The sequence below is a fragment of the Eretmochelys imbricata genome, chromosome 22 (assembly GCF_965152235.1).
Source record: "Eretmochelys imbricata isolate rEreImb1 chromosome 22, rEreImb1.hap1, whole genome shotgun sequence".
NCBI lineage: Eukaryota > Metazoa > Chordata > Testudines > Cheloniidae > Eretmochelys > Eretmochelys imbricata.
This window is the reverse complement of record NC_135593.1, coordinates 15,581,754-15,606,750: the sequence shown is the minus strand read 5'-3', so window position 1 is coordinate 15,606,750 and position 24,997 is coordinate 15,581,754. Positions and strand designations below refer to the sequence as shown.

Below are 24,997 nucleotides of genomic sequence, written 5' to 3'. Positions count from 1 at the left end.
AGAATCCACACACCACTGGAACCTAGGCAAGTGTAATGATTCTCATTTTGCAGATGGGGAAACTGAGGCAGAGATGGGCAGTGACTTGCCACAGGGTCTTGGAGGGGGTCAGTGTCAGGGCTGGAATTAGAACCCAGGAATTCCTGTTTCCCCATCCTGTGTTCAGACCACTGGACTTCACCCCTTGTCAGGTTGATGGACGAAGTTGAATAGGTCTGAACTTTCCCAGCTGACCTGCAGCAGAGAGCAGCCCCTCCCAGAAGCTCCAACTGTGATGTTCCATGGAACCTGGCCTCTCTGGGATACAGGGGGAACCCAGGGGAGCTTGGCACTGGACTCTAGCTGCACATTACATAATGTCAGACAGAGACCTGCATTCCGAGAGCCTGATGTGTTCCAAGTACTAATGCCCCACTCACCTCTTCTGTCTCTCTCTTCATGCACTGAGCCAGCAGGGCCTCCTTGTGCTCCAGCTCCCGCTCCAAATCTGCCTGGAAAGGGAACAGACAAGTCAGTATGAACAGAGCTGACCAGGCTGGCACCAGCTTCTCAAGAGCAGGGCATGTTGGTGGGCTCTGTACCTGCTGGTAGCTGGCCTCGGAGAGCTGTCGGAGCATTTCGTCTAGCTTGGCCTGGTGCTGCTGTAAGTGCCGATCCTTCTGGCCCAGCTCCTTCTGCAACCCAGAGGGATTGGGGGCATCAGTGTATGAGCAGGTGATGAAGGCTCACCTTCACCTTCCTCAGGAGCCAGGAAGGGTTAAAGCTGGCACAGCCTATTTGCCTTAAACCCCATGTTCTAACTGTACCTTAAGGCCTTGTTTGGAAGGGTCAGTCAGGCCCCCACTGCCCTGGGCTACAGACACACCACAGGCTCAGCACTGAGGCCAGCAGCACAACTGATCTCAGCACAACAGGCCCAGGATTCATGTAAGGCCCTGAGGAAAATTTAATGACACAGATGTGATGAGCAGTAGGTTTGTGGGTGAGCATTGTGCACTCAAGTGCACACGGCTGATGCCAAAGTAACCCAATGACCACTGTGAAAAGCACTCTGGAGTACAGCACAATCCTTCTTAACCTGAGCAGCCATATTCCAAAGGACATCACAGAGATCTTTTGTTATTGCTATTTATTCACAGTGACAACCCATGGGGGTGACAGAGCACAAAGCACAGAGAGGGCAGGAGCCCTACAGGAAGAAAGTTTTCAGGGCTCTCCCAATCTCCATGTGGCTGGGCTTGGAGATTCTCTTACTTTGTATTCTCCCAGAAGTCTGTTCCTCTCTTCAACCTTCCTCTGCAGATCAATCTGCAGAAACAAAAGGGAGGTTTGTATCTCAGAAGATCCAGTGCATCCACTGACACAGTCCTCTCCTCACCCTTGTGTGATAAAGGCTGCCGTGGGGTGTATGTGCACAGAGTAACACAGCCTGAGGTTAGCAGCAATGAAGTTACATGCACAGATGCAGGGCAGTAAGCTGTTCCCCTGGATGTGGCAAATGCGCTGACTCCTCCTTCACCACTGCTGCCTCCTCAATGCTGATTCTACACACACACATGCTCTATCTGCCAAACGTCTCTTGCCTTTAACATGTGGAACAGAGATGAACGGAACACTGCAGTTTTAGCCCAGTTACAATGAAAATATAAAGCAAAGCTTTCCTCTGTTTCAACCAATGAGGAGGGCCTTTGGAGGATGGGGGAGAAGAAGAGGGACCCCCTTAAGTGGAGGGAGGAGCAGGAGATTCCAATGAGTCTGACTATAGGCCACTGGGCTTGCACTGCACTTTTTCCTCTGAATAGCCCTGTGATCACCACTCCATCTATCCCACGGCTCACAGACCCACACAGTGCCCACCAGCCCCACACTGTGACTGCTGGGCCCTCTGCCCTGTAGTCTCAGACCCTGCAATCCCCAGCCACCCTCCCCAATACCTGCGACACTGTCTGAGTGAGCAGCACAAATGACTCACATTCTGGTTGTGCAATTCCTCCTTGTCCATATTTGCTCTCAGCAGCTCCTGCTTTAGCTGAAGAACTGAAGCTTCCTGCTGAGCCAACCTCTGCTGCAATGCATCCTGGGAAAATACACGTATTATTGTTAACACAGTGCCACTGGTGTGCATGGAGTAGGCAGGTGTCCTGCCATGAGGAGCTGATGGTCTACAGTAGATAGATAACACAGTGAAAATGACAACAAGCCCAGGGGAAATAGAGGGACATGCAGAGTGTCCAGACTGTGGCCCATGGACAAGGGTGAGCCCCGGCACGCACAGAAGGATATGTGAAGGCATCTGCCTGAACAAGCTCTCAGGCCTTACACTGTGATTCTGTCTGCTGCTGAATTCTCTGCCTTTAGCTAGCTGTCAAAATCACCGAGGAATGTCTGTGCTTCTGTTTTAAGTTCCTGCTCAGGCATGGGGTGGCCAATCTTCCCCAATGGGGAGAAGCAGCTGTATGTCTGGAGGCTCTTTTTGGTGGCACAGAGCCAGTGTCGCCCGTCTATTGCCTGCACCACCCACGGGGGAGAAACAGGCAAACATCAGTCAAGGGAGCAAGGCCTCAGATGTGAAAAATTCAAGCTTTCCAGTGAGGCATATCAGTGTTGGGCAACTCCTCTCTGAATGTGTCTCTGGGGAGCCAGGATCCATGCCTGAATCAGGGCTCACCCTTTCACTTTTCCATTCATATTACTGTGAAGCAAACAGCTCCACCTTGGACAGCAGTGTGCTTCCTCCATAACACAGTGTGACAGGCAGCTATAAAAATACCTTGAGCTCAGGAGCAGATTGTTAAATGCCCGTACTCCAGAGGGAGGTGCTGGGCAAACAGGAACACAAACAGCCAAACAACTGCCCCAGCTAAGGAGGGCATCTGCACATGCCACGGTTCCCTCTCTGCTGCTAGGAATAAACCAATCCACCACACTAAAGTGTTTATTCCCAGGATAACAGGGCTAACAGGCCATGAGAACCACCATACACATACCTTGTTCCACCCATCCCTTTGGGAAACTGAGGCCCAAAGAAGCAATGTGATTTGGCTAAGGTCACAAAGACTGTGAAAGAGTCAGGAATAGAACCCAGCTGTCCTAACTCCCAGTTCCCTGCTCTGACCATATTCACTTCCCAGTGCCAGGAACAGAACCCAGGAGAAGAGCCACAAGAACGATTAAGGATTAGAAAACATACCTTATAGTGATAGATTGAAGGAACTCAATCTATTTAGTTTAACAAAGAGAAAGTTAAGGGGTGAGCTGATTACAGTCTATAAAAATCTATATGGGGAACAGATATTTAATAATGCGATCTTTAATCTAGCAGAGAAAGGTATACCACAATCCAATGGATTGAAACTGAAGTTAGACAAATTTAGGGATTGTCTCCACTTACCAGTGGTCCCTTCTGGCCTTGGAATCTATAAAGATATGAGCCCTGACTGCCACTTCCCTGCTCTAACAGGGTAAGCTGAGAGGTATCATGTCACCCCAACCCCTCTGATAGGCTCCCAGCGGTTACTGTTAACTATTTAATTAATTCTCTCTCTTCTCACCTTTATTCCTTGTAGGTTTCGTGCTTCTTGTTTGTATTTCAGTAACTCCTTCTGTAAACCCAACACAATTTGTTTAAATGGTAGTTTCATGTCATCCCAGAAATATCCCCATCCCTCCCAACATCTGGTCTCTGGAGACCCTCTGGAATAAAACAAACCCCACCTCCTCCCACAGACCAAAACACATGTCAGACCAGGACTCATTTTAAAGAGTTTACAAACCCAGCAATAGAAATCACTCTTTCTCCATAAAACACCTTCTGAGCAACCACAGCTCTCCTAAACTCTATATTAAATTGCAGAGATAAAGATTGCAAATCCCCCAAATCTACACCTTTGGAGCAATACAGAGAACTTTACTTCCAGCATTAGAGCTGGGCCACTGCCAACTTCAGTGCAGAGCACAAGAGAGACAGGCTTGACAGGAGGGTTTTTCTAAGCTGCTTTTATCTTCCACATGAAAGCTTGTTTACACCCAGACATGGCTAGAAATTTAACAATTGTCCTGGATAAAGGTTTCTAAATGCAGCACGATATGCATCTCTCGAGAAAGGCTCCAGCTTCGAGAACATGCAGAGAAGTCTTTTCGGGGCTGGACTTAATTCAAATAATTGTTTGGTGTTTTGTTTTAAAGGAGAGCAGCATTGACAGCATTATTTAGAGGCAAACTGGATGAAAAGGGGGCAGTTCCCCAGATTCTACCCTACACTAGCTTACAACACAAATGATCATGAAACTATTCATGCGTGCGTAATAACAACAACACTCATAAAGCACCTCCCATGTGAGAATCTCAAAGCAATTTCCAAATTCATTCTCACGGCCCTTTGGGAGGAAATTATTAATCCATTTTAAAAATTAGAAAACTTGAGGCATAGGGAAGTGACTTAACCAAGTTCGCATCGCATGACAGCAGCAGAGCTGCTGACTCCCAGTCATCTGTGTGCAACAACATTCCCTCCCTCTGCTTAAATTAGAGAGCTATATTAGTGCACATAGAGAAGGAGCCCCCAAGATCCCAATCCCAATAACCATTCTTTGTTGTTATCTGTCCTCTTCTAACCTTTAGATCCTGATTTTCGTCCATGCTCTGGTCCAGACGACTTCGGATTATGACCTGAATGCAAATGCACTGCAGTTATTACCCATCCTCTGGCTGAACAATGCACAAAGTTAACTAAAACTAGATCTTAAGGGAAAAGAACATGCTCACCAGCTGCTCTTCTGGACAGGCTCCATGTTCACAAAGGACAAATGATCCCTCCTGCTCATCCTCAGGTAATGACCCATTGAGCAGCAATGCCTGGGCAACAGCAAAGGTAAAAAGAATCCCCAATCAGGTGATTTCTTGGAAAGCCATAAGGAGAAACTCAATCCCATCTCCACATCTTTAGCCAGGAGCATTTCACAGCAATATAGACCCAAACAACCTCTAAACAATTCTCTCTATCATTTCTGCTGACCTCTTACTGTACAGAAAAGGGGGCTTGTTTTGAAACAAACAGATATCAGAATTCAGAGTAGCAGCCGTGTTAGTCTGTATTCGCAGAAAGAAAAGGAGTACTTGTGGCAACCTTAGAGACTAACAAATTTATTTGAGCGTAAGCTTTCGTGAGCTACAGCTCACTTCATCGGATGCATTCAGGTAGCTCACGAAAGCTAATGCTCAAATAAATTTGTTAGTCTCTAAGGTGCCACAAGTACTCCTTTTCTTTTTAGACATCAGAATGTCCCCATGAAAGGATCCCCAGCAGAGAAGTCTGTTGGTGACAGGCGTACACATCTCCCGTCAAGGTGAAGGGAAATTCTGCGCCAAACTAAGGTATTAACTCAGCCCTTTTTATGAGCAATGTCTGCCCTGGGTTTTAATCTGAGCTGCATAAAATCACCCTTTACAGACAGACAGCATATACGAAAACTGAAGGAAAGCAGCTGAAAGCCAGGCAGAGATTTCAGCAAGAGGGGTTTTTTTCAGACTAGTTTGGAATGTATGCAGGGCATCAATAAAAATTTAATTTAAAAAACAAACTAGTCTTTCAGTCAATGGACATTCTAATTTCAAAGATATTGGAAGGAGGGCACCTCTGGATTGAACAAGTACAGCAAAGCCTGGATGTGTTTGTTAGGAATATTTCCCACTCCTAAAACCTGCTCAGTAGTCTCTGTCCACACTAGGAAATGGAACCATGGCTGACAATGGCATTCAGCAGCAGATCTCCCCTGAGCTGGTATTGAAAGCACTTTAAATGTGAGGGTAACTGCAACACCTCTGTTTTCAATACCCTTTCAGAATGCACTACAGAGACTTGAGGGACCACTGCCAGCAACAGGTCACTGTCCTAGTGTAGACTGACCTGGGCCACACATTTACTGCTGGGACTCAGAAGCAGGATATTTAGGAGCAGCCTAGAATTCTGCACCACTCAGGGCGAGATGGAGAAAGGTCTGCAGAACTGTGGCCCAAGTTGTAAGGTGAGAGGAGACCCTCCGTCACAGAGACAGAAGGAAAATCTGAAGCATCTTAAGCAATACCACTGCGGCTGGAGAAGACAGGGAGGAATTCAGAAGCAGCATAAGATTAACCCTTTCAGCATACCCAAAGTGAACCTGTGTGTCCGCGCACAAGGAAGACCACGAGAACTTTAAAACTAAATTGGACAGCGCCCTGAAGAAGAGGGAACAATTCTGCAGTGGCTTGTGGGTATAAGAAGTGCGTTGGGGGGACCTAATGTGGCCAGATAGTCAGCAGATGTAAATAAGCATAGCTCACTACCCTGATTTACACCAGCTGGAGATCTACGCCTAGTCTTTCCTGCTTCTAGGTTTCAGGAGCCAATTAGTTTATGCTGGAGAGTAACATAGAGGTAGATAGACTAGCAATACAAGGCAGAACTGGGAGGCTGATGAGAGTTAGCACAGAGGATGCTAGGACAGTGGCATCCCTTCCTTTCAGATAGTTTTCTATTTGAGTTCTACTCCAATCTCATTGCTGCCAATTAAAAATCTCATTTGCAGGGATGTTCCATCTTGAACCCAGAAATGCCAAGGCTGAAGGGTCGAGTCAGATTTTCTCACCGGAGAGATGCAAACCTTGCTGAATGCCAAATAGACAGCAATTTGTATTCATTTAATGCAAATCCTCCTGGGGAAATGCTTATCTGAGAGCAGGCCCAAAGTTTGCTCAGCAGGACATCTAGGCAGGAGTCACACAGAAACACTGAAAACTGCACAGGGCCTCAGAATTTCAATCAAACCCTTGTGGTCCAGAGGCTTTTAAATATTGAGCAAGGAGGAAAAATCAATTAATCAACTCCAATTTCTTGGACAGCTGTGTCAGCTGCCTCCTCCTGCTTCTGAGGAGTGAGGGGGGCAGCAATGCCAGCTGCCTTCCCTTGCTCCCGAGGTGTGTTTGGGGGGGGCAATGCCAGTCTACCCAGTGCTGCCTTCCTCTGCTCCCAGAGAGTGCATTATGCAAGTGGATTGCACCAACCATCTATTTTCTTTTGGAATCTTTTGTGTCCCTTGCCCATTGTCAGCTGGGAGCATGCCTGTGTGCTGCTCACACAATGCGGGGCTTTGTTTATTTGTACATAAATATTTACAATTCAAAATAAGTGCGGTTCCCAGCACAAACAGAAAGGGGTATTCCTGGGAGAGTTCAGGGTCTTTGCCATATGGAGCAGGGAGTCTGCTCGGTGAGCAGAGTCACACAAAGGCACGGGTCATTTGGTCAGGGAAGGACTAGATCAGGGGAGCTAGAAAAAGGTCCGATAGAGAAAATTGATTCAAATGGTCATTAGGGAAAGTGCCAAATTTTACAGCCCAACCAGTCTTACTAAAAGGAGACAGATCTGATTCTTTATGTCTCTTGATCAGTTCTATGAATCTCTACTGATTTTCCTACATTCCTTGTCTCTTTGCATTACTTCCAATCACAAATCACACAAAGCCTGTTTTATTCGCCTTGGCTGCTAACAAAAACCGTGGGCTGCCAAGCATCTTGGCAAGGAATGGGAGTCCCAACACATGGGGAAAATCTGTTGCATCTTGCTACTTTGGGCAGTAACATACATGTTTTTCATGGTGACAGCACATTCAAGTGTTACCATGTAATCAGGGTATAGGGCACCCACCTAATTAATCCAATGAAATACTGGACTGTAACCAAAAGACATTGACAAGGGAGATGATCAGTTACTAAGCCCAGACTTGTCAGCACCCCCTGAAGGAGATCCCTTTCTGGGTGCTCAAAATGTATCCTCTGCGCTTTCCCAGTCTGTCCCAGTCACCATTACTATAACCAACGATGGCGCTCATTAGACTGAAGTCTCTTCATTACTGTATGCACAGTCAGCCCCTATAAGGGCATGCACTGGACATGAATAAAGCCTGCATCCTTGCACCAGCAATAAACACACTTCCATGCACTGTCTCAGCCTCTTCCACCCCTCATACCAGCCTCTCGTCACATCTTCCCCACAGAAGAGATAGCCTGGGAAACTTGGAAAGGCCATTCTTTGCTTCCTATCACCTGATTCAAAAGTCCTGAAAAGAGGGAAAGATGGACTGCAACAAAGCACAAGCCAGTGAAGATAAGAAAAAGAAAATCCACACTAGGGCTGGGGCAAGAAGTGGAGAGTGCAAGAGCCCAGCACGATTAGCATCAGGCTTAAGGAGCAACATCTTCAACTGCTGTGATGAGTCCTTTCTGTTGTCTATCAAGGTACTTCCCTACCCCCATCAGCATATTATCCTTACAACCCCCCATGAGGTAGGGAAGGATTATTATACAACAGATGACCACATTGAGGGATTAAGTAATTTGCCCAAGGTTATCCAAGGAGTCTGTGGCAGAGCCTGGAACTGAACCCAGATTTCCTGAGTCCCAGGCCACAAGAGTAGTCTCTCTCTTAGCTAGAGCTCAAAGGGAAATAAGAGTATGAAGGGAAGATAAGAGAATGCTGGCTGAAAAGCAAAGTGAATACCTGCAGGCCTGAAATCATCTTCTTTGCTTCCTCCATTTCCTTTTCTAAATGGTCTTGTTGTTCCAGCAGCTGATCCTCCCAGGAGGTCTCTAGGTATGTCCCAGGGCTCCTGGCCTGCCACTCTGGGAGAAATGGAGAGTCTGTCTCTTCTGCAAGAGAAAAAATCATAGAATATCATCTAGTCCAACCCCCTGCTCAAAGCAGGACCAATCCCCAATTTTTGCCCCGATCCCTAAATGGCCCCCTCAAGGATTGAACTCACAACCCTGGTTTTAGCAGGCCAATGCTCAAACCACTGAGCTATCCCTTCCCCCCTCAAAAAAGCTACATGAAATACAGATGAACAACAACAGAGGAGTTCTGGAAAGCAAGGCACAACATACAGAGGTCTCCAGCTCTCTGCACTTGGTTCTCAGTGGCAGGAACTGGAATCTCTTCCAGCTGGTGTCAAGGTAACAGCTAGGGTGAACCATCTTCCCCGAACTTGGGGATTTATGTTTCATTCACCCTGCAAAAGAAACATTACCTTCCCTGTGTGTGCATACCTGTGAGCGAAAGGTGACTTGAATCCTTGATTTTCATTAGCACTGATGTACAAGGTCTCCTGGTGTTAGAGAGTTCTAGGGAAGTTGGAGAGGAGGATGCAGTGTATGGGGGTGAGGGTATTCATAGCTCACTGTTGGAGCTAAAGGAAAGGATGAAGGGGAATGGGAAGGGGGGATCTCTCAGTGTTGCAGGAGGCACCCCCTCCCTGGCTACTCCAATAAGCACTAATGGACTGATCTAAACCCCACTAAAGTCAATGTAAAGACTACACTGACTTTAATGAGCTTTAGATCAGGCCCTAAACACTTGTGATCAAGATTTTCCATTGTTTCGGTATCTCTTGCTATTAAGAGACACCGCAACTGGTTGTTAAGCCATGGGTGAAAACCCTGTTAGGCAAAGCCAGAATTCTTGAAGCCCTGGCAGGTTTTGCTCCACATACTGAAGCATTATAGGTGCTGGCAGGGAGTGCATGCCACTTTTAACTGAATCAGAGGGGTAGCCGTGTTAGTCTGGATCTGCAAAAGCACCAAAGAGTCCTGTGGTACTTTGTAGACTAACAGACATATTGGAGCGTAAGCTTTCGTGGGTGAATACCCACTTCGGAGCGTAAGCTTTCGTGGGTGAATACCCACTTCGTCAGATGCATGCATCTGACGAAGTGGGTATTCACCCACGAAAGCTTATGATCCAATACGTCTGTTAGTCTACAAGGTGCCACAGGACTCTTTGCTGCTTTTAACTGAATGAATGTCTCGCTCCAGTTGCTGTGCTCGGGGAGTGAAATGCACGCAAGACACATTCACTATGAGCTTCTGTGTCCCATTCCTGAATAAGCCAAGGTTTTCCAGGCAGAACCCTGTTTACCAATTTATTCAAGGCCTGGTTCTGTCAAACTTACTCATGCTGAATAGTAATTTACTCCATGAAATTAATGGGGCAACTTGGGGAGCCAGTTCCTATTCTGCATAAGGTTGGCACAATTGGGTCCACAGTAATTTGCTGTGTGAAACCTTTTCCTACAGAGACATTTGTAACGAGTCAGTTCATTATTCCTGCCTTATCTATCTATTCATACCTTTCATTGCTGTGGTACCTAGGCACTAGTCTCCTGCTACATGTCCTCAAAAATATCTGAGCAAGAATTAAAGCAAATTTCAGAAAGCTATTAGCCCATGTTTTACAGATTAATAAACATCTGAATCAAAGCCTGATCCCAAAATGCCTGTCCTTGCTTTTCTTACTTTTTGCATTCATATTCAGTATCATCACTTCTGCTCATCACTGGCCTTGATTTTAGATCAAGAGCTCAATGGAATCTTTTTAAAGAGAAGAACATTAAAATATTTTATAAACCCTGAAACCTTTTGTAATCTCCATAAGACAAGATGGTCTGGCTGGCTAATGTCACAGCTCTGGAGGCTGCAGGGATTTAGACATTGTACCCAAGGTGTGATGCTAAACTTGGGGATAAACATCCTAGCGGGGCACATCACACAATTAACCAGAGGTGTGACTGATCCTTGCAGGCAGCTACAGTCTCTAGCCAAGTGACAAAGATATTCCCCTGTGCAAAAGGTAGATGGGCACGCTGATGTTGAAAACACTAGTGAAATATTACAGCCCACCAAATATTTCAACCTCAAAAATATTTTACAATCAAATATTGTAGACTAAAGAATAGTAAAGAGGGGGCTTCATTGGCTGGGGTGACAAAGCAATTCCTAGAGCGATTCCCTGTCACTCAGCCAGGGGATGGAAGCTGATCTGAAAGCACTGTTTCTACACTATGTTCCTGAGAGGAAAATGATGTCAGAAACTTCATCAAAACCCTTTCCTTTGCACTCTGTGGACTGTTAATAGATTTTAAACAGGAACTAACCCAGCAGCAGGACATTTTGGCTAATTCCTTTTGCTCACTTGAAATGAAACAAAAATCAGGGTCACCGGTGGGAGGGGTGGGGGTGGGGTCCTAGTAAAAAGTCAATGATGTGCCAGTAAAACCAGGCAATAATCCCCAGTCCTGCAAAGTGCCACTGCAAGTGAGTCAGGTGGTTTTGTGCACCTGTAGCATAAATCCAGAACCCCACTACACAGGCTCAGCTCCAGCCTCAAAGTTCAAACAGATTAAATCTTTCTGTGGGACGGGACTTTCCTTCACAACAGCTTGAAGTAAGGACAAAGCTTCCACCCTATTCTGTAACTAATAAATGACACTGAACTCCATCCATTCTCCAAGGCTTTTCATTTTCAAAGCATGCTAGTGAGTCTCCTGGACTTTGCCAAACAATGGCACAACCTTAGCACTACTAAACAGTGAGTTTGGGGATTTAATTTTGTACGAACTGATGTACCAGCTCACAAAATTCTACACTCATATGGTCTCTGGGAATCCATCCAGCAAGTCTCTGCCATAGCTCTCACATGGGAAATCCTCGTAGTGGGAAAGATGAAATACATCATCTGTGCTCTACCTGTTTTGGTTTCTGTTTCTTCAGCTCGGATGATCACAAAGCCTGCTTTCTCCTCCGACTGGGTTGCAATGGACTCGCTCTTTGTGCTGTGTATGGGACTGGGTGATGTGAGACTGCAGAGGAGAAGAGGAGATACAATTATTTCCAGTGTGAGCTGCAAACACAGCAGGGGGAAAAGAGCAGCTTCATCTCTGTCTAAAATAAAAAGCGAATATGCAAGAAGTCTGGTTACACTGAGCGCTGCCCACATGCCAATGAATTCATTAGCAGGCCAGACAGTGCCTGTAACTTTTCAGGCCAGTAGCTGACTGAAGTGCTGCAGCAGTAATTAGTCTTTTCACTTTTCCTGTAGCTTAAAAAGATGTAAATAGGAGAGACAACCACCGCAGGATTAACACAGATCCCAAAGTCAAGGAGCTAATTCTAGACTATCCTTCAGTCTGCAGTTCTGCTTACAACATAATGTATTGCAAGGCTTAGCCTACAGTTGCAAACTGCTACCAAAAGTCATTCACAGTATCCCAGCTCTCTTGGTTTCTCACCTATTTAAAGGGACAATTACTATATGGGGAACTAACCTAGAACTCGCATGCTAAGGAGCCCTCGAGAACACAGAGACACCAACACATGATCTTGCTTTAAATAAGAAAGCTTCTTGAAAGCAGCTATGTATTTCTACAACAATCTCAGCTGGTTGTGAGGTGCAGACTCTCAAGCTCTTTCAGACATTCTTCCCAAATCCATCACCGGGACAACAGCAAAGGCATCCAAAGCTCAGTGATCCATTTAATGTGCCCCCAAAGTCTCCAGGAACTAATCCTTGCAAGTGCAAGGAGGAGTTAATGTTTCATTCTCCTCAAGACAGACACAAAAGCCAGAGAGAATAAAAAGAAAACACGATGAAAGTAACAGAATAGATTTAGAGAAATAAAATGCACTTCTACAGCTTGCCTTCCCAATCTTCCCAGCACTTCTGATATAGGTCCCCCAGCTCAGGAACATACACATCTCTCTAATAAAATCAGAGAATTTTAGAAATTAGAGAGGAAATGACCTGTTAGCAGCTTCCATCTAGTCCACTCCCGGGAGCCACCCACAAGAGATTGTTCCTAGTCTATTTTCCAGGCCTTTGACTAATCTAGTTTTAAATGATTCAAGTAAGTCAGCTTCCACTGCAGTAAAAGAACCAATGAGTGTGAGTCACTAAGAGAAGAGAGTGTAACCATTCTGGACTAGATACAAAAAGTAGCAGCAGTGTTTGCTCAGACCCTGTTGCTCATACAGTGTATGTCTACACTGCAAAGGAACACCCACAGCCCACAGTCTCGGGTATAGCCACACTGCAATAAAAGACCTGCAGCTCGAGCAAGTCGGCTGACTCAAGCTTGTGGCATTTGGGCTGCAGGGTTATAAAACTGCAGTGTAGACAGTCAGGGTCGGGCTGGAGCCCTTGCTCTGGGACCCTCCCCACACCTGGGTTCCCAGAGCCAGGGTTCCAGCCCAAGCACCAATATCTACACTGTAATTTTAAAGCTCTGCAGCCCAAGCCCTGTGAACCTGAGTCAGCTGACCTGGGCCAACCATGGCTCTGTGCTACGGTCTTTTATCACAGTGGAGCTGTACCCTCAGAGCCCAGATTAATTGACTCAGGCTCACGGGGTTCAGCTGCAGGGCTAAAAATTGCAGCGTAGACATTCCCGCTCGGGCTGGAGCCTGGACTCCAAGACCCTCACCAGGTTTCAGAGTCCAGGGCCCAGTGCTATTTTTAGCCCCACAGCCTGAGCCCTGCAAGCCCGAATCAATTGACCCAGGCTCTGAGACTAGGCAGTGCAGGTTTTATTTTGCAGTATAGACATACCCACAGTGTGCAGATTTGCTAAAGATTGTTGGGTGTGCCCAAAGATTTACCTTAAAGAAAGTTTGAATCCCAATGCAGTGCTCCCTAACAGATGGTGTTTAAAACTGAAATCATTGCCCAGGGGCCCAGCAATGGGTTGTTTGTGTTCTGAGGAAATAATCAATTATTAAAGACAAATGATCAAACTTTAAATCAGTGCAGATACTCAGAAAATCATACAGACAGACTGACTGACCTACCCGCCCAGGAATATTGCATGGGATTTGCCTTCCTTTAAGGTGCAGACACTAATGTTCCCTCTGCGCATGTTCACCTCAGACCCCTGGGGAGCCATCAGCCCTATATGATCATTGAGAGGTGTATTTGTGGTTTGTCCCCCCCACAAGCAGTAACACCATTAGGAAGCAGGCCAAGAAAACAAAATCAACATTTGGTGCACATGAAGAAGGCTACCTAGGCATACAGGGGAAAGATCAATCTAGAGGACCAGAAGGGAAAAGGCACATGTGGCAGAGGGTGCTCTAGGGAGGTGCAGGATATGGGACGTGTAGGCCATGTGGCAGTGAGCAGGACACAGCACAGGAAAGTAACATTTCTCCCCAATCTGCTCTTTTCAGAACTAGATCCCCTGCCCAAAGTGAATGTTTTGTGATAGATTTGGGGGTTAACGCAACTGAGACAGGATCAGATATTTCACACCACATCTACAACAGGATTTTAATAGAATCCTTTAGGTTTTCTTACAGACACAGCTCCATCTCCAGGCAGTTTCCCTGCACATGAGAGAAACATGGCCATTTGAGCAGGAACACATTTACATGCACGGAGATTGCTCCTGAAGCAGCAGCACAGGCCAAAGGTCACCCCTATTTATCATTCTGCCAACTGGTTAAAGCTGGCCAAATTCCCATGGTTTTTCATATCAATTCCCAAAATTATTCGAGTGAGAGATATCCAAAGACGCATTCAAATTTGATTTCTTATTTAAAAGGATACATAACTATTCATCACTGAAGCACGCAGAAATGAGTGCTGGGAAATTAAATCAATTGAGGCAGGATTTATGTCACAGGAAAACACTCTGCATTATTCCTTCTAGCATTGCTTGGTTTCTTAGCTAAAATCCTTGCCTAGTTGAATTCCTGGATTGTCAATGCTTTGGGGTCTTGCACGCAATCAGGGCTTAGGGAAACAGTTTCAGTAACAAGCCTGAATTCCCTGGAGATTTTAATAAACACCCCGACCCTGCTGTTCCAAATGACAATGACAACAATCGCTCACCATTTGACCTGCTTCCCTCCCATGATCCCACTTTAACCTTTCGCCTCACAGAGTCGGTTTCCCGTGGAGCCTCAGGAATCCGCAGGTCCTGGCTGCAGACATGCCTTGTCCATTCACAGGCTTGGAATTCGGTGCCGGGGATGCCAATTCCTGTCAAACTAACGAAGAAATATTTGCCGGTCGGACTCCCTCGCGTGAGCCGAGAGACTCACAGCAAAAAGGTTCAGGGTCTTTGCAAGGAGATGTTTAGTGATAAATCGGCAGCCCACACAGACACAGATTTGATTACAGAGTCAGAGTGTTCTGCAGTCCAGGTTTTGATTCTGCTGCTGCATTTTGGTCCACCATATGCCCTGGTTGTTTTCATCACGAGAATCTCGGTCTGGATTGCAAGTTGCGTTTCTCATCCCATTGTGCCTACTTCAGCTATACAGCTCCTGCTACAGAGACCCAGGATTCAGTGAGGGAAAAGTGCTCTGTTAAGAGTAGGTTCTTTGCTCCACCAGCCTCTAAGCAGTGTGCAGCGTTTCCCAGTCCTATGAGTAGCTTCCTTCCTCGCTATCTCCAGCTCCCTCTCCCTCTGGCTGTCACACTGTGCAACGCAGAGTCTATTCTCTGAGAAGATGTCTAGCTGAGGGTGGGGGAGGGAAGGTTGGGGGGAGGGAAGGAGAGGGGTGGGAAAGGGAAGGGAAGCATTTTGGCAAGTTTCCCATGAATAATTTCTGTTGTCTCTTCTTATCAGAACATTCCTTCCTGGAAATTCTGATATCAAGAACATGTGTGTGCCCCATAGCAAATAAATGTGCTAATAAAGTTTGTGGATGACACAAAGCTGGGAGGTATTGCCAATACAGAGAAGGACCAGGATATCATACAGGAAGATCTGGATGACCTTGTAAACTGGAGTAACAGTAATAAGATGAAATTTAATAGTGAAAAGCGCAAGGTCATGCATTTAGGGATTAATAACAAGAATTTCTGTTATAAACTGGGAATGCATTACTTGGAAGTAACAGAGGAGGAGAAGGACCTCGGAGTACTGGTCGATCAGGGGATGACTATGAGCCGCCAATGTGATATGGCCATCAAAAAAGCTAATGCGGTCTTGGGATGCATCAGGCAAGGTATTTCCAGTAGAGATAAGGAGGTGTTAGGACTGTTATACAAGGCACCGGTGAGACCTCATCTGGAATATTGTGTGCAGTTCTGGTCTCCCATGTTTAAGAAGGATGAATTCAAACTGGAACAGGTACAGAGAAGGGCTACTAGGATGATCCAAGGAATGGAAAACTTGTCTTATGAAAGGAGACTCAAGGAGCTTGGCTTGTTTAGCCTAACTAAAAGAAGGTTGAGGGGAGATAGGATTGCTCTCTATAAATATATCAGAGGGATAAATACCGGAGAGGGGGAGGAATTATTTAAGCTCAGTACCAATGTGGACACAAGAACAAATGGATATAAACTGGCCACCAGGAAGTTTAGACTTGAAATTAGACGAAGGTTTCTAACCATCAGAGGAGTGAAGTTCTGGAATAGCCTTCCCAAGGGAAGCAGTGGGGGCAAATTACATATCTGGCTTCAAGACAAAGCTTGATAAGTTTATGGAGTAGATGATATGATGGGATAGCCTAATTTTGGCAATTAATTGATCTTCGACTACTAGCGGTAGATAGCCCAATGGCCTGTGATAGGATGTTAGATGGGGTGGGATCTGAGTTACTACAGAGAATTCTTTCCTGGGTGTCTGTCTGGTGAGTCTTGCCCACATGCTCAGGGTTTAGCTGATTGCCATATTTGGGGTTGGGAAGGAATTTTTCCCCAGGGCAGATTGGCAGAGGCCCTGGGCGGTTTTCGCCTTCCTCTGCAGCGTGGGGCATGGGTCACTTGCTGGAGGATTCTCTGCACCTTGAAGTCTTTAAACCACAATTTGAGGACTTCAATAGCTCAGACATAAGTTAGGGGGTTGTTACAGGAGTTGGTGGGTGACATTCTGTGGCCTGCATTGTGCAGGAGGTCAGACTAGATGATCATAATGGTCCCTTCTGACCTTAAAGTTTATGATTCTATGAAATCCAGAAATGTGCCGGTATTAGGCTGGGACACTGCACTGGAATTGTGCAATGGGATGGGAGGGGGTAATGTTGTGATTACAAAAATATAGTCAGTTCGCTAATAAAAAATGTGGTTTGCTCTTGCCAGGCAACTCTGGGGATCCCATGCTCCAACTGGCTTAGTCCCTTCTCCAAATAGGGAAGAGAAAGCGAGCATCTTATTTTCCTCTGGAGTTTCCATCCAGGAGACTGGTGCCACCACATCCCAGGAGATGTCACCTGCAGTCAGGGATGCAGGCTTCTCCTTGCTTCTTCTGAGATTGCTCACATTTTTCAAAATAATTTATTTTAAAACTAAAGAGACTGACAATGAAGAGCCCCAGGGTATAAATATGCAGCATGTCACAGAGCAATAAGATGAGATGGGGTGACATTCAGTGTCAGAATGAGTACAAGGAAGACAGACTGATAACAACAATAATGTTCTGCCTGTCTCTAACACCTTCCCCTTGAGGATCTCAAAGTGCTTTACAAACATGGATGAGTTCAGCCACACACCCCTTGTGAGGCAAGTCAGAATCATTCTCTTGTTTAGAGATGGGGAAATGGACATGAAGAGGCGAAATGAGTTGCCCAAGGTCACACAGTGAGTCAGTGTCACAGGCAGAAAAAGAATTCTGATCTCATGAGGCTCAGTCCCCAGATTTAACTAGTTGACCACATACTCTTCCAGACCCAAAAGAGAACCCAGGAATCCTGACAACCAGTCTCCATGTTCTAGACAATGCTGCCTATACTCAAATTTGCTCGGGAATGAATGCAGGCAGAGCTTATTCTCAACAAAATAGAATCCTGACTATAGGCCACATGGCAGATTCACACTGAGTAGCACCTTACTCCATGTGAAGTCCTACTGAAGTTAACAAGACTATTCACAGAGTTGTGAGGAAGGGTATCATCTTAAGTGACCGTAAGGAGCAGGAGGGTGAATTGGGAGGAGGGGCCAAGGGGGAAGATGTATATGGGAGGATGGCCAAGAGGTAGGGGTAACAAGTACATCCCTTGCTCCTCGTTGTGGGCTCCTCAATGTGGGGATTAATTGCTAATGAGTTTAACAGGTTCTCTGTTCCATCTCTCTCTCTTTTTTTTTTAATCAAACAGCCCCACTGGGTTCTAGGGCATATGTGATGGCTCCTGGAAACCCTCATGTAAATTAAGCAATGCAAAATCCTTCATGGATACACACAATCCCTCCTGGTGGTAGCTTACTGGGTGAAGGAGCAGAACAGGGGACCTGCCCCCTGCCTCAGGTGGGATGCAGGACCTGAGAGAATCAGAAAAGGCAGAAATGGGTCATAAGAGTCAAGACTCATGACAGTAGGGCCCCGAGCTCCAGTAACAGAATACTAATATCTCTTGAGGTGATTCATAAACCAGCAACAATACCAGGCCAACATGAAACTTCCTACTGAATGTTCACACATAGCTAAGTCTGCACCATGCCTATTATCTAACACCCTTTTCTCATAGATCTGCAATTCTAAATGAAACACACAAAGTTTGGCTACTGTCAATTTTTCTCTCCTAAGGCACTAGCCTCTGCCTGGTGTCTTATCACAGGAACAACATCCTCCCGACTTCTGATGAGGCTTGATAGGAATAAATCCTTCCTCACTTGGCAGTTACTGTTGCAATTAAACAGCCAACCTCTGTGTCTGCAATCGCTGTGCCTTTGGCTAGCGGTATCAGATGCCCTTTTCTACAATAGCCATAATCTGCTCCCCCCCCTCTTGAACACATAGAACAAGTTCTATTTCTGGCACTGCTGGAGGATACACAAAACAGCCCTCAGCCTGGATCCGTTCCCCAGGGGGCCCTTGCATGCAAAACTCAATAGTATTTCCATGTTTGCTCTCCTTTGCAGCCCTCAAAAGCTATGTGGTTTTATCCTTTGACAACACTGACAGAACCCTGCCCCCTAACTCCCTCTCAGCCTGTCTCTTGTTTCTCAATGCTGATGCACATAGCACAGTCTCTGTCCAATGTCTTTGAATGTACAAAGCCAGGGAACAAATCCACAGTAATGGACAAAGAATATTCCATTCTCAAGACGTTATGACTGAAATCTAATTACACATCAGAGCACATTCCCAGCTTCAATTAAAAAGCATTTTAGCTCCAGCTTGATACAGTCTCTGATCATTTCCTGTGGAGCTGTCAGTAACTCTGTCTGCATCCCAGTAGTGCATGATTAGTAGAACTCTAGGAAATATACACACCAGGTAACGTAAAATCTTTGGGCTCCCTCTGCCACTGATCCAACTGCACAGCAAGGAGGGAGCAAGACGGAGAAAACAGAACCCAAAAGAGTGCTGGGCAGTTTAGAGATCTTTAACTCAACCAGAGAAAAGTGATTATTAAAGACAGTAACCAATGAGAAGAGAGTCTTACTTTCGGAGGTACAGACTGTGCCAATGCCACTCAATGCTGAACTGATATACACTCTACCATTCCAGCCCTGCCCCCCATCAGCCAATGCACCCCAAACCTGGTCCACAGCACCCCCTGCCATTCCAGCTCTGCCCCCGAAAAAGATCAGCCAATGCACCCCAAACCTGATCCACAGCAACCCCTGCCATTCCAGCTCTGCCCCAAAAAAAGATTAGCCAATGCACCCCAAACCTGATCCACAGCACCCTCTGCCATTCCAGCCCTGGCCCCTCCAAACAGATCAGTCGCACCCCAAACCTGATGCACAGCAGCACCTGCTATTCCAGCCACGGGACCCCAAGTAGATCAGCTGATGCACCTCAGTAGTGATCCATAGCATCCCCTGTTATTCTATTCCAACATAATTTCAAAAGTTCCAAACAAACATTTTATTAACAAAGTAATGATTTTAGTTCAAAAGCAGCACAATTAATTTTATGGTTTTATCTTCAGTTCTGTAAAATTCCCTCTTATGATCATAGAGATTGTTCAGGAAAATATTTGCTGGTTTTATATAATATACAAGCTACTCAGTGACATCACTTTCTGTCAGCAATAATAATAAATATCATCTTACACTTGGTGAACTGTGAAAAAAACCAAAGCACTTTGCAAAGTACACATACAGGTATTACTTCACTCCTCATGGACATGCAGCCACTGTGGGGCATTCCACAGCTATTTAGCAGTGCACAACAATGCTACACAATAGCACATGATGTGAAAAAGACTGTTGCCAATTCAAACTGCAGAGAGAATGTATTTACCGCATAGACGAGGTAAACACTCTTCAACTCTTGTGAAAAATATTGTGAAATCTTTAACGAGCACATGTGGTCAGGACCATGGTTTTATTTCTCAGTACAGTATCCTCTACCACCGCACTGGGGAAGTGAGTCAGTATTGACCAGAGAAAAATCACCCCATACCAAACTGATTTATATTAGATATTTATACGGCACATGTCACATGGACATCTAACCATCAAAATTCTGAAGAAGCAAACAGGTCCAGAACCATTGTGTTTCCTCTCACTCTTCACCTGAGTACCAAGGGGCTGGATTTTCAGGCATGCTAAGGCCACTTTGTGTGGGGCAGGTAGGCCACTTTGTGCTATGGAGGTGCAAAGAAGCCTTAAAGTGGCCAGAGAAGTCCAGTGGAGAAATCTCCCTGTACCAGGGATACTCTCTGCTGGTGGAGATTTGGCAGAAGAAAATCCATCACCTCATGTGTCAGCCATCCCCCAAACCCCAACATAAAGCATATCCTCCAGCAGTGCCAGAAATAGAACTTGTTCTATGTGTTCAAGGGCGGGACATAGACAGGACAGAAAAGAAGGGGATGTAATGGAGGTGAGCTCCATGATGCCCAATTCTCCACTGGCACAAGGTCACTGACTCACCTTACATCAGTGGTGAAAGTCAGGGCTGCCCGCATGCATCCCTGACTTGCACTGGGGCCAGACAGCTGTGAAGCTGGGAGCTAAACAAGTTCCTTGCAGTCCCCTCCTCCACCCCATTCAGAGACTCAAGTTTAGGGGGAGAAGAGGGAATTTATATGTTCAAAGAGATATTTCTTTACTTTCAAGCCTTGTTAGTGGGGAAAGGCTCTGTCCAAAATGTATGTCCCTACACTCTGACTTAAACAGAGCCAGCCTTGGTCAGATCTCTCCTACCAGTGGCAAGGTTCTGCCCCCAGCTCCTCATTGGCTACCTTGTCTCTGTGCAGTGTAGCTGCCATAGAAGGTCCTGGCCTACGGATGAGTGGGTCTCTGACACAGCCAGGTCCCATTCTATTAAGGGCTCCATAGACTAGGACTAGGGCTTTGACATCTGCTCTGGAGCAACTGGGAGTCAGTGGAGCATGTGAGGAACCAAAGGGATGTGTTCTCCCAGCACTTGCTGCTGAGGCTCACTTCTGTGAGTGGCACACACTTCAACCTTCATGTGTGTTCAGCCCCAGGTAAAACATGTTGTAGTTCTAACCAATACCACTTCCTGCAAAACCCCTTTCCTTAGAGACCTCTCAGTCAAGTGTTGCCTCAGCTCAACTTTGCTTAGCTCGTAAGATCTAGCGAGTCCCCAGCCAAAGCTGCAGGTATAGCAGGAAGGGTGTATTTCTCAAGATCCAAGTCCCACTTTCAATGGCAAAAACTCCTGCTGTGTAGATGGGGGTAAACGCTGACTTTAATGTTCTACAGCAGGATACAGGGGATTTTTCAGAAATCAGTTAAACACTGAACTTGATTGAACATGAAGGTCCATGGGAGTTGGGGGATGGCTGGATAATGAAATAACTATAAAGCTAAAAGCAGTTAAAGGTGATGGATGAGGGCACAACAGCAGTGGGAACAGCTGCGGCATCCACTTCAGAGACTCTGGGTCTGAATCACAAAATAACACATTCCTGAAACTGAGCCTGCTGCTGAAATCCCCACTTCCCCTGCCCTGAGGTCTGGGTGCAGGGCATCAGGCTTGCTTGGTTTGGAAACAGCTCATTTCTCCTTCATGTCTCTTACACAAATTACTCCTGAGGAAATTCTGCGGCAAAAATAAAAAATTCTGCACATAATATTTTAAAATTGTGCAAAATTCTGCAAGTTTTATTTGTCAATAAATAAATGCGGAGGCTCCAGCATGGCAGTGGGAGCACAGGCCACTGGCTGCATGAAGGTGGGACATCACCCTGCGGCCCCTCCCCTCGCCTGGGACATGGACTCAATGGTGAGGCTGCACTCAACCCTGACACAGCACAAGGGCTGGGCCTGCCCCAGAAATACCCTGCGGCCCTGCCCCTCTATGTCAGATGGGCCTGGTGTGGGGTAGGTAGGCTCAACCAGGCAGGATCTAGAGGCTTCCAGGTGAAGGTGGTTGGGGCTCAGCCAGGGGGTCTGAGTGCTGGGGGAGTGGGGCTTCAGGGGGGTCTGGGTGAACTTAGTTGGGGGTCAGTGGGGTGGGGGTTTGGATGTGGGAGCTCAGGGGGACACAGGAGGGTGGGACTCATCAGGGTGGGGGGTTTAGTGCAGGGAGCTTAGTGGGGGGTTGTTTGGGTGCAGAGGTGGGGGTCTGGAGGCAGGGGGTTTGGTTGCAGGGGGGCTCCGGATGCAGGGGTTGAGGTTCAGTGGGATGGGGTTCAGGTATGGAGGGGGGTTCTGGGTGTACGGGGTGAGGTTTGGCGGGGGAGTCTGGATATGGGAGGTCTGGATGCATGGGAACTGGGCGGATAGGGGAGCAGCTCCTCGTACAGTGACCCCTCCTGCCGCGGCTGAGGAGTGATAGGGGCAGGAAACAGGGGAGGATGCTGAGCTTCCTGCAGCTGGGGGAGGTTTCTGGGGGTCTGACACAGCCCCAGCCACTCCTTCCAGGGGAAGAGGAAACCCCATCCTTTCCCGCCTTCAGCTCAGCCAGGACTAGCAGCTGATCCTGGCAGAAGGTAGGAGCCACCGGCTGGGATATCCCCAGCCCTGTGGTGATTTACCTCTCCGCTGACTGCTCCAGGTGCCTGAAACGATGTACCTGCGCTGCTAGGGAGGGGTGCATGACTGCTCTTGCAGCTTCCCTTTGCTTCCCTGTCAGAAAGTCACTTTTCTGCAGGGAAGCAAAGAAACCTGTGGGGGACACGAATTCTGTGCACACGCAGTGGTGCAGAATTCCCCCAGCAATAGATGGTATCAGCTTGTAGAATATCCGTTCCTCTTGCACTGGTTGCTGTGTCCCCTTCTTCCCTCACAGGCCTGGATGGCTCCTCGGTGATTTGCTGGAGCAGAGTTCCCGTCTCTTCAGCCTTGGGATCATTCTGCTCCTCCACTACTCTCAAGCAGTGGCTTCCCTACAGAGCTTACAGCCGCGCAGCTGCTCTGCTGCAGCAACGCTATGCCGAGGGGAGCGAGCTCTCCCATCCACTGAATTACTCCATCCGCCGCGAGAAGTGGTAGCTATGTCGGCAGAGAAGCTCTCCCGCGCGATCTATGCCGGCGCGGAGGTTGACATCATTTACGTCACTTGGGGGGTGACTTATTCAAACCCCTAAGCATCATAACTCCAATGTAAACTGTATTGTAGCGATAACCTCAGTCTCATTCACAGAGTCATAGATTCCAAGCCCCGAAGGAACCATTGTGATTCATCCTCTCAGCTTCTCTCAATCACCCAGCAAACCGTCTGGTTTGATGTTTCCTACTCCTATTCCCTCTGTTCTCACTGAGCCAGAATTACAGTTCAGGAGTTCCCACCTCCTAGCCTTGTGCTCACACCACCTCGCCATACTGTCTCGTGGATGAGACAAATCTTACCTGTGGGAGAGTCTGCAAGATCAAGGGAGTCAATGAAATGTCACTCACTGATAGCTGGTGTTTCATGTTCCAGCTCAACTGGGAAATCTCAGTGTATGAAATTTTTCTTATTCCTAAAACTAGTCAGAGACTGGGCTGTGAGGGGAGCACATCTATAGGGTAGGCAGGGGGCTGTGCTGCAAGGAGGCCAGATGTGGGGTGGGCAGGAGACAGACTCTGCCAGGCTGTGAGGGGACACATCTCTGCAGTGGGCATGTCTGTTACCTGGAGGAGCAAGACTCTGAGGGCACGCTCTGCTGTCCCTCATACTGCTGCACCAGTTCTCGGACACTCCAGTAAGGATTCTCAATCTCTTCGTCTATGCTGCTGTTTCTGAAGATAAAAATGACATAATGAATAACAGCTTCACAGAGCAGGGGCAGAAATCCTTGTGATTTTTTTTTAAATTTATTATCTGAACCTAATGATATACATTCTTGGGGGACAGGAAGGGCAGAATGGGGGCTGATGAAATAAAGGGAAGGAGGAGAAGGCAGCAGTCCTACGGGCCTCTTATGAATAAGAAAATCTAATTTCTGCTCTAGAAAGTGTGAGACAGGAAACCCTTTCCCATCTACCTGTGATATGGCAGGGGAGGGGAACAGTGTTAACTGTTAAATGCTTCCAAACTCCTATGAGTAGCAGCAGAGCTTTGGAGAGAGAAGGGAAGAAGGGAGTGGGGAAAAGGCTAGCTTCTGCTAGTACTACAAGGGCTGGCCATCCTAAAGAGGAACACTTGCCCAAGTCCTTCAGAAGAATAATAAAACGCCAAACCCTATAGCACTGTAGGACACAGCAGCTGATAAACAGCACTCAGCAACATTACAACAATTTCCACTGCTTGGCATAATGTGAGACGGCAACAGGAATGTAAGGAGGCATAATGGAATTGGACAACAGGGTTAGCACCCTGACTTTTACAAAAAGTGCGCCCAGAATCTCTAAATTCCACAAACGGTCAGTGCCTTAGTTTTATGTCTCACTTGAAAGACAGCACCTCCAGAAGCCACAGCACCTCCTTTTGCCATGCAGCGGCATTATGCTCAGTACTGATGCAAAGGGAAGGATGTAGCAGAGCTCTTAGGCTTTGGGCTTGGCTACACTTACATTTTATAGCGCTCTAACTTGCTGGCTCAGGGGTGTGAAAAATCACCCCCCTGAGCGCAGCAAGTCAGAGCGCTTTAAAGCGCTAGTGTAAACAGGCTCCCAGCGCTGGGATCTGCACTCCAAGTGCTCGGAGCTAATCCCCTCGTGGAGGCGGATTACCAGGAGCACTGGGAGAGCTCTCTCCCAGCGCTCACGCATGACCGCATTCGCACTTCAAAGCGCTGCCGAGGGAGTGCTCCCATGACAGTGCTTTGAAGTTTCCAGTGTAGCCATGCCCTTTGTCAGAGGTGTTTTGTTTTCTTTTCTTTCAAAGCGAGATAATAA

The 24,997-nt window shown here is 46.8% G+C and overlaps 1 protein-coding gene across 2 annotated transcripts in view; it reads right to left on the bottom strand.

The window, feature by feature from the left end:
• Nucleotides 1-24,997, bottom strand: part of DIXDC1 (DIX domain containing 1) — a 57,091-nt gene that overhangs the window by 7,801 nt on the left and 24,293 nt on the right. Inside the window, exons 5-14 of one of the 2 annotated variants that reach the window (XM_077839821.1) lie at nucleotides 23,792-23,899; nucleotides 11,557-11,669; nucleotides 8,537-8,685; nucleotides 4,765-4,854; nucleotides 4,615-4,668; nucleotides 3,552-3,602; nucleotides 1,973-2,077; nucleotides 1,255-1,308; nucleotides 582-674; nucleotides 420-491 (exon numbers count right to left, since the gene is read on the bottom strand). In XM_077839821.1, coding sequence (XP_077695947.1) covers nucleotides 420-491; nucleotides 582-674; nucleotides 1,255-1,308; nucleotides 1,973-2,077; nucleotides 3,552-3,602; nucleotides 4,615-4,668; nucleotides 4,765-4,854; nucleotides 8,537-8,685; nucleotides 11,557-11,669; nucleotides 23,792-23,899 — 889 coding nt within the window. Of the gene's footprint in view, nucleotides 1-419; nucleotides 492-581; nucleotides 675-1,254; nucleotides 1,309-1,972; nucleotides 2,078-3,551; nucleotides 3,603-4,614; nucleotides 4,669-4,764; nucleotides 4,855-8,536; nucleotides 8,686-11,556; nucleotides 11,670-14,695; nucleotides 14,719-23,791; nucleotides 23,900-24,997 lie in introns of those variants that run through there. The other variant, XM_077839822.1, reaches the window with a different exon arrangement.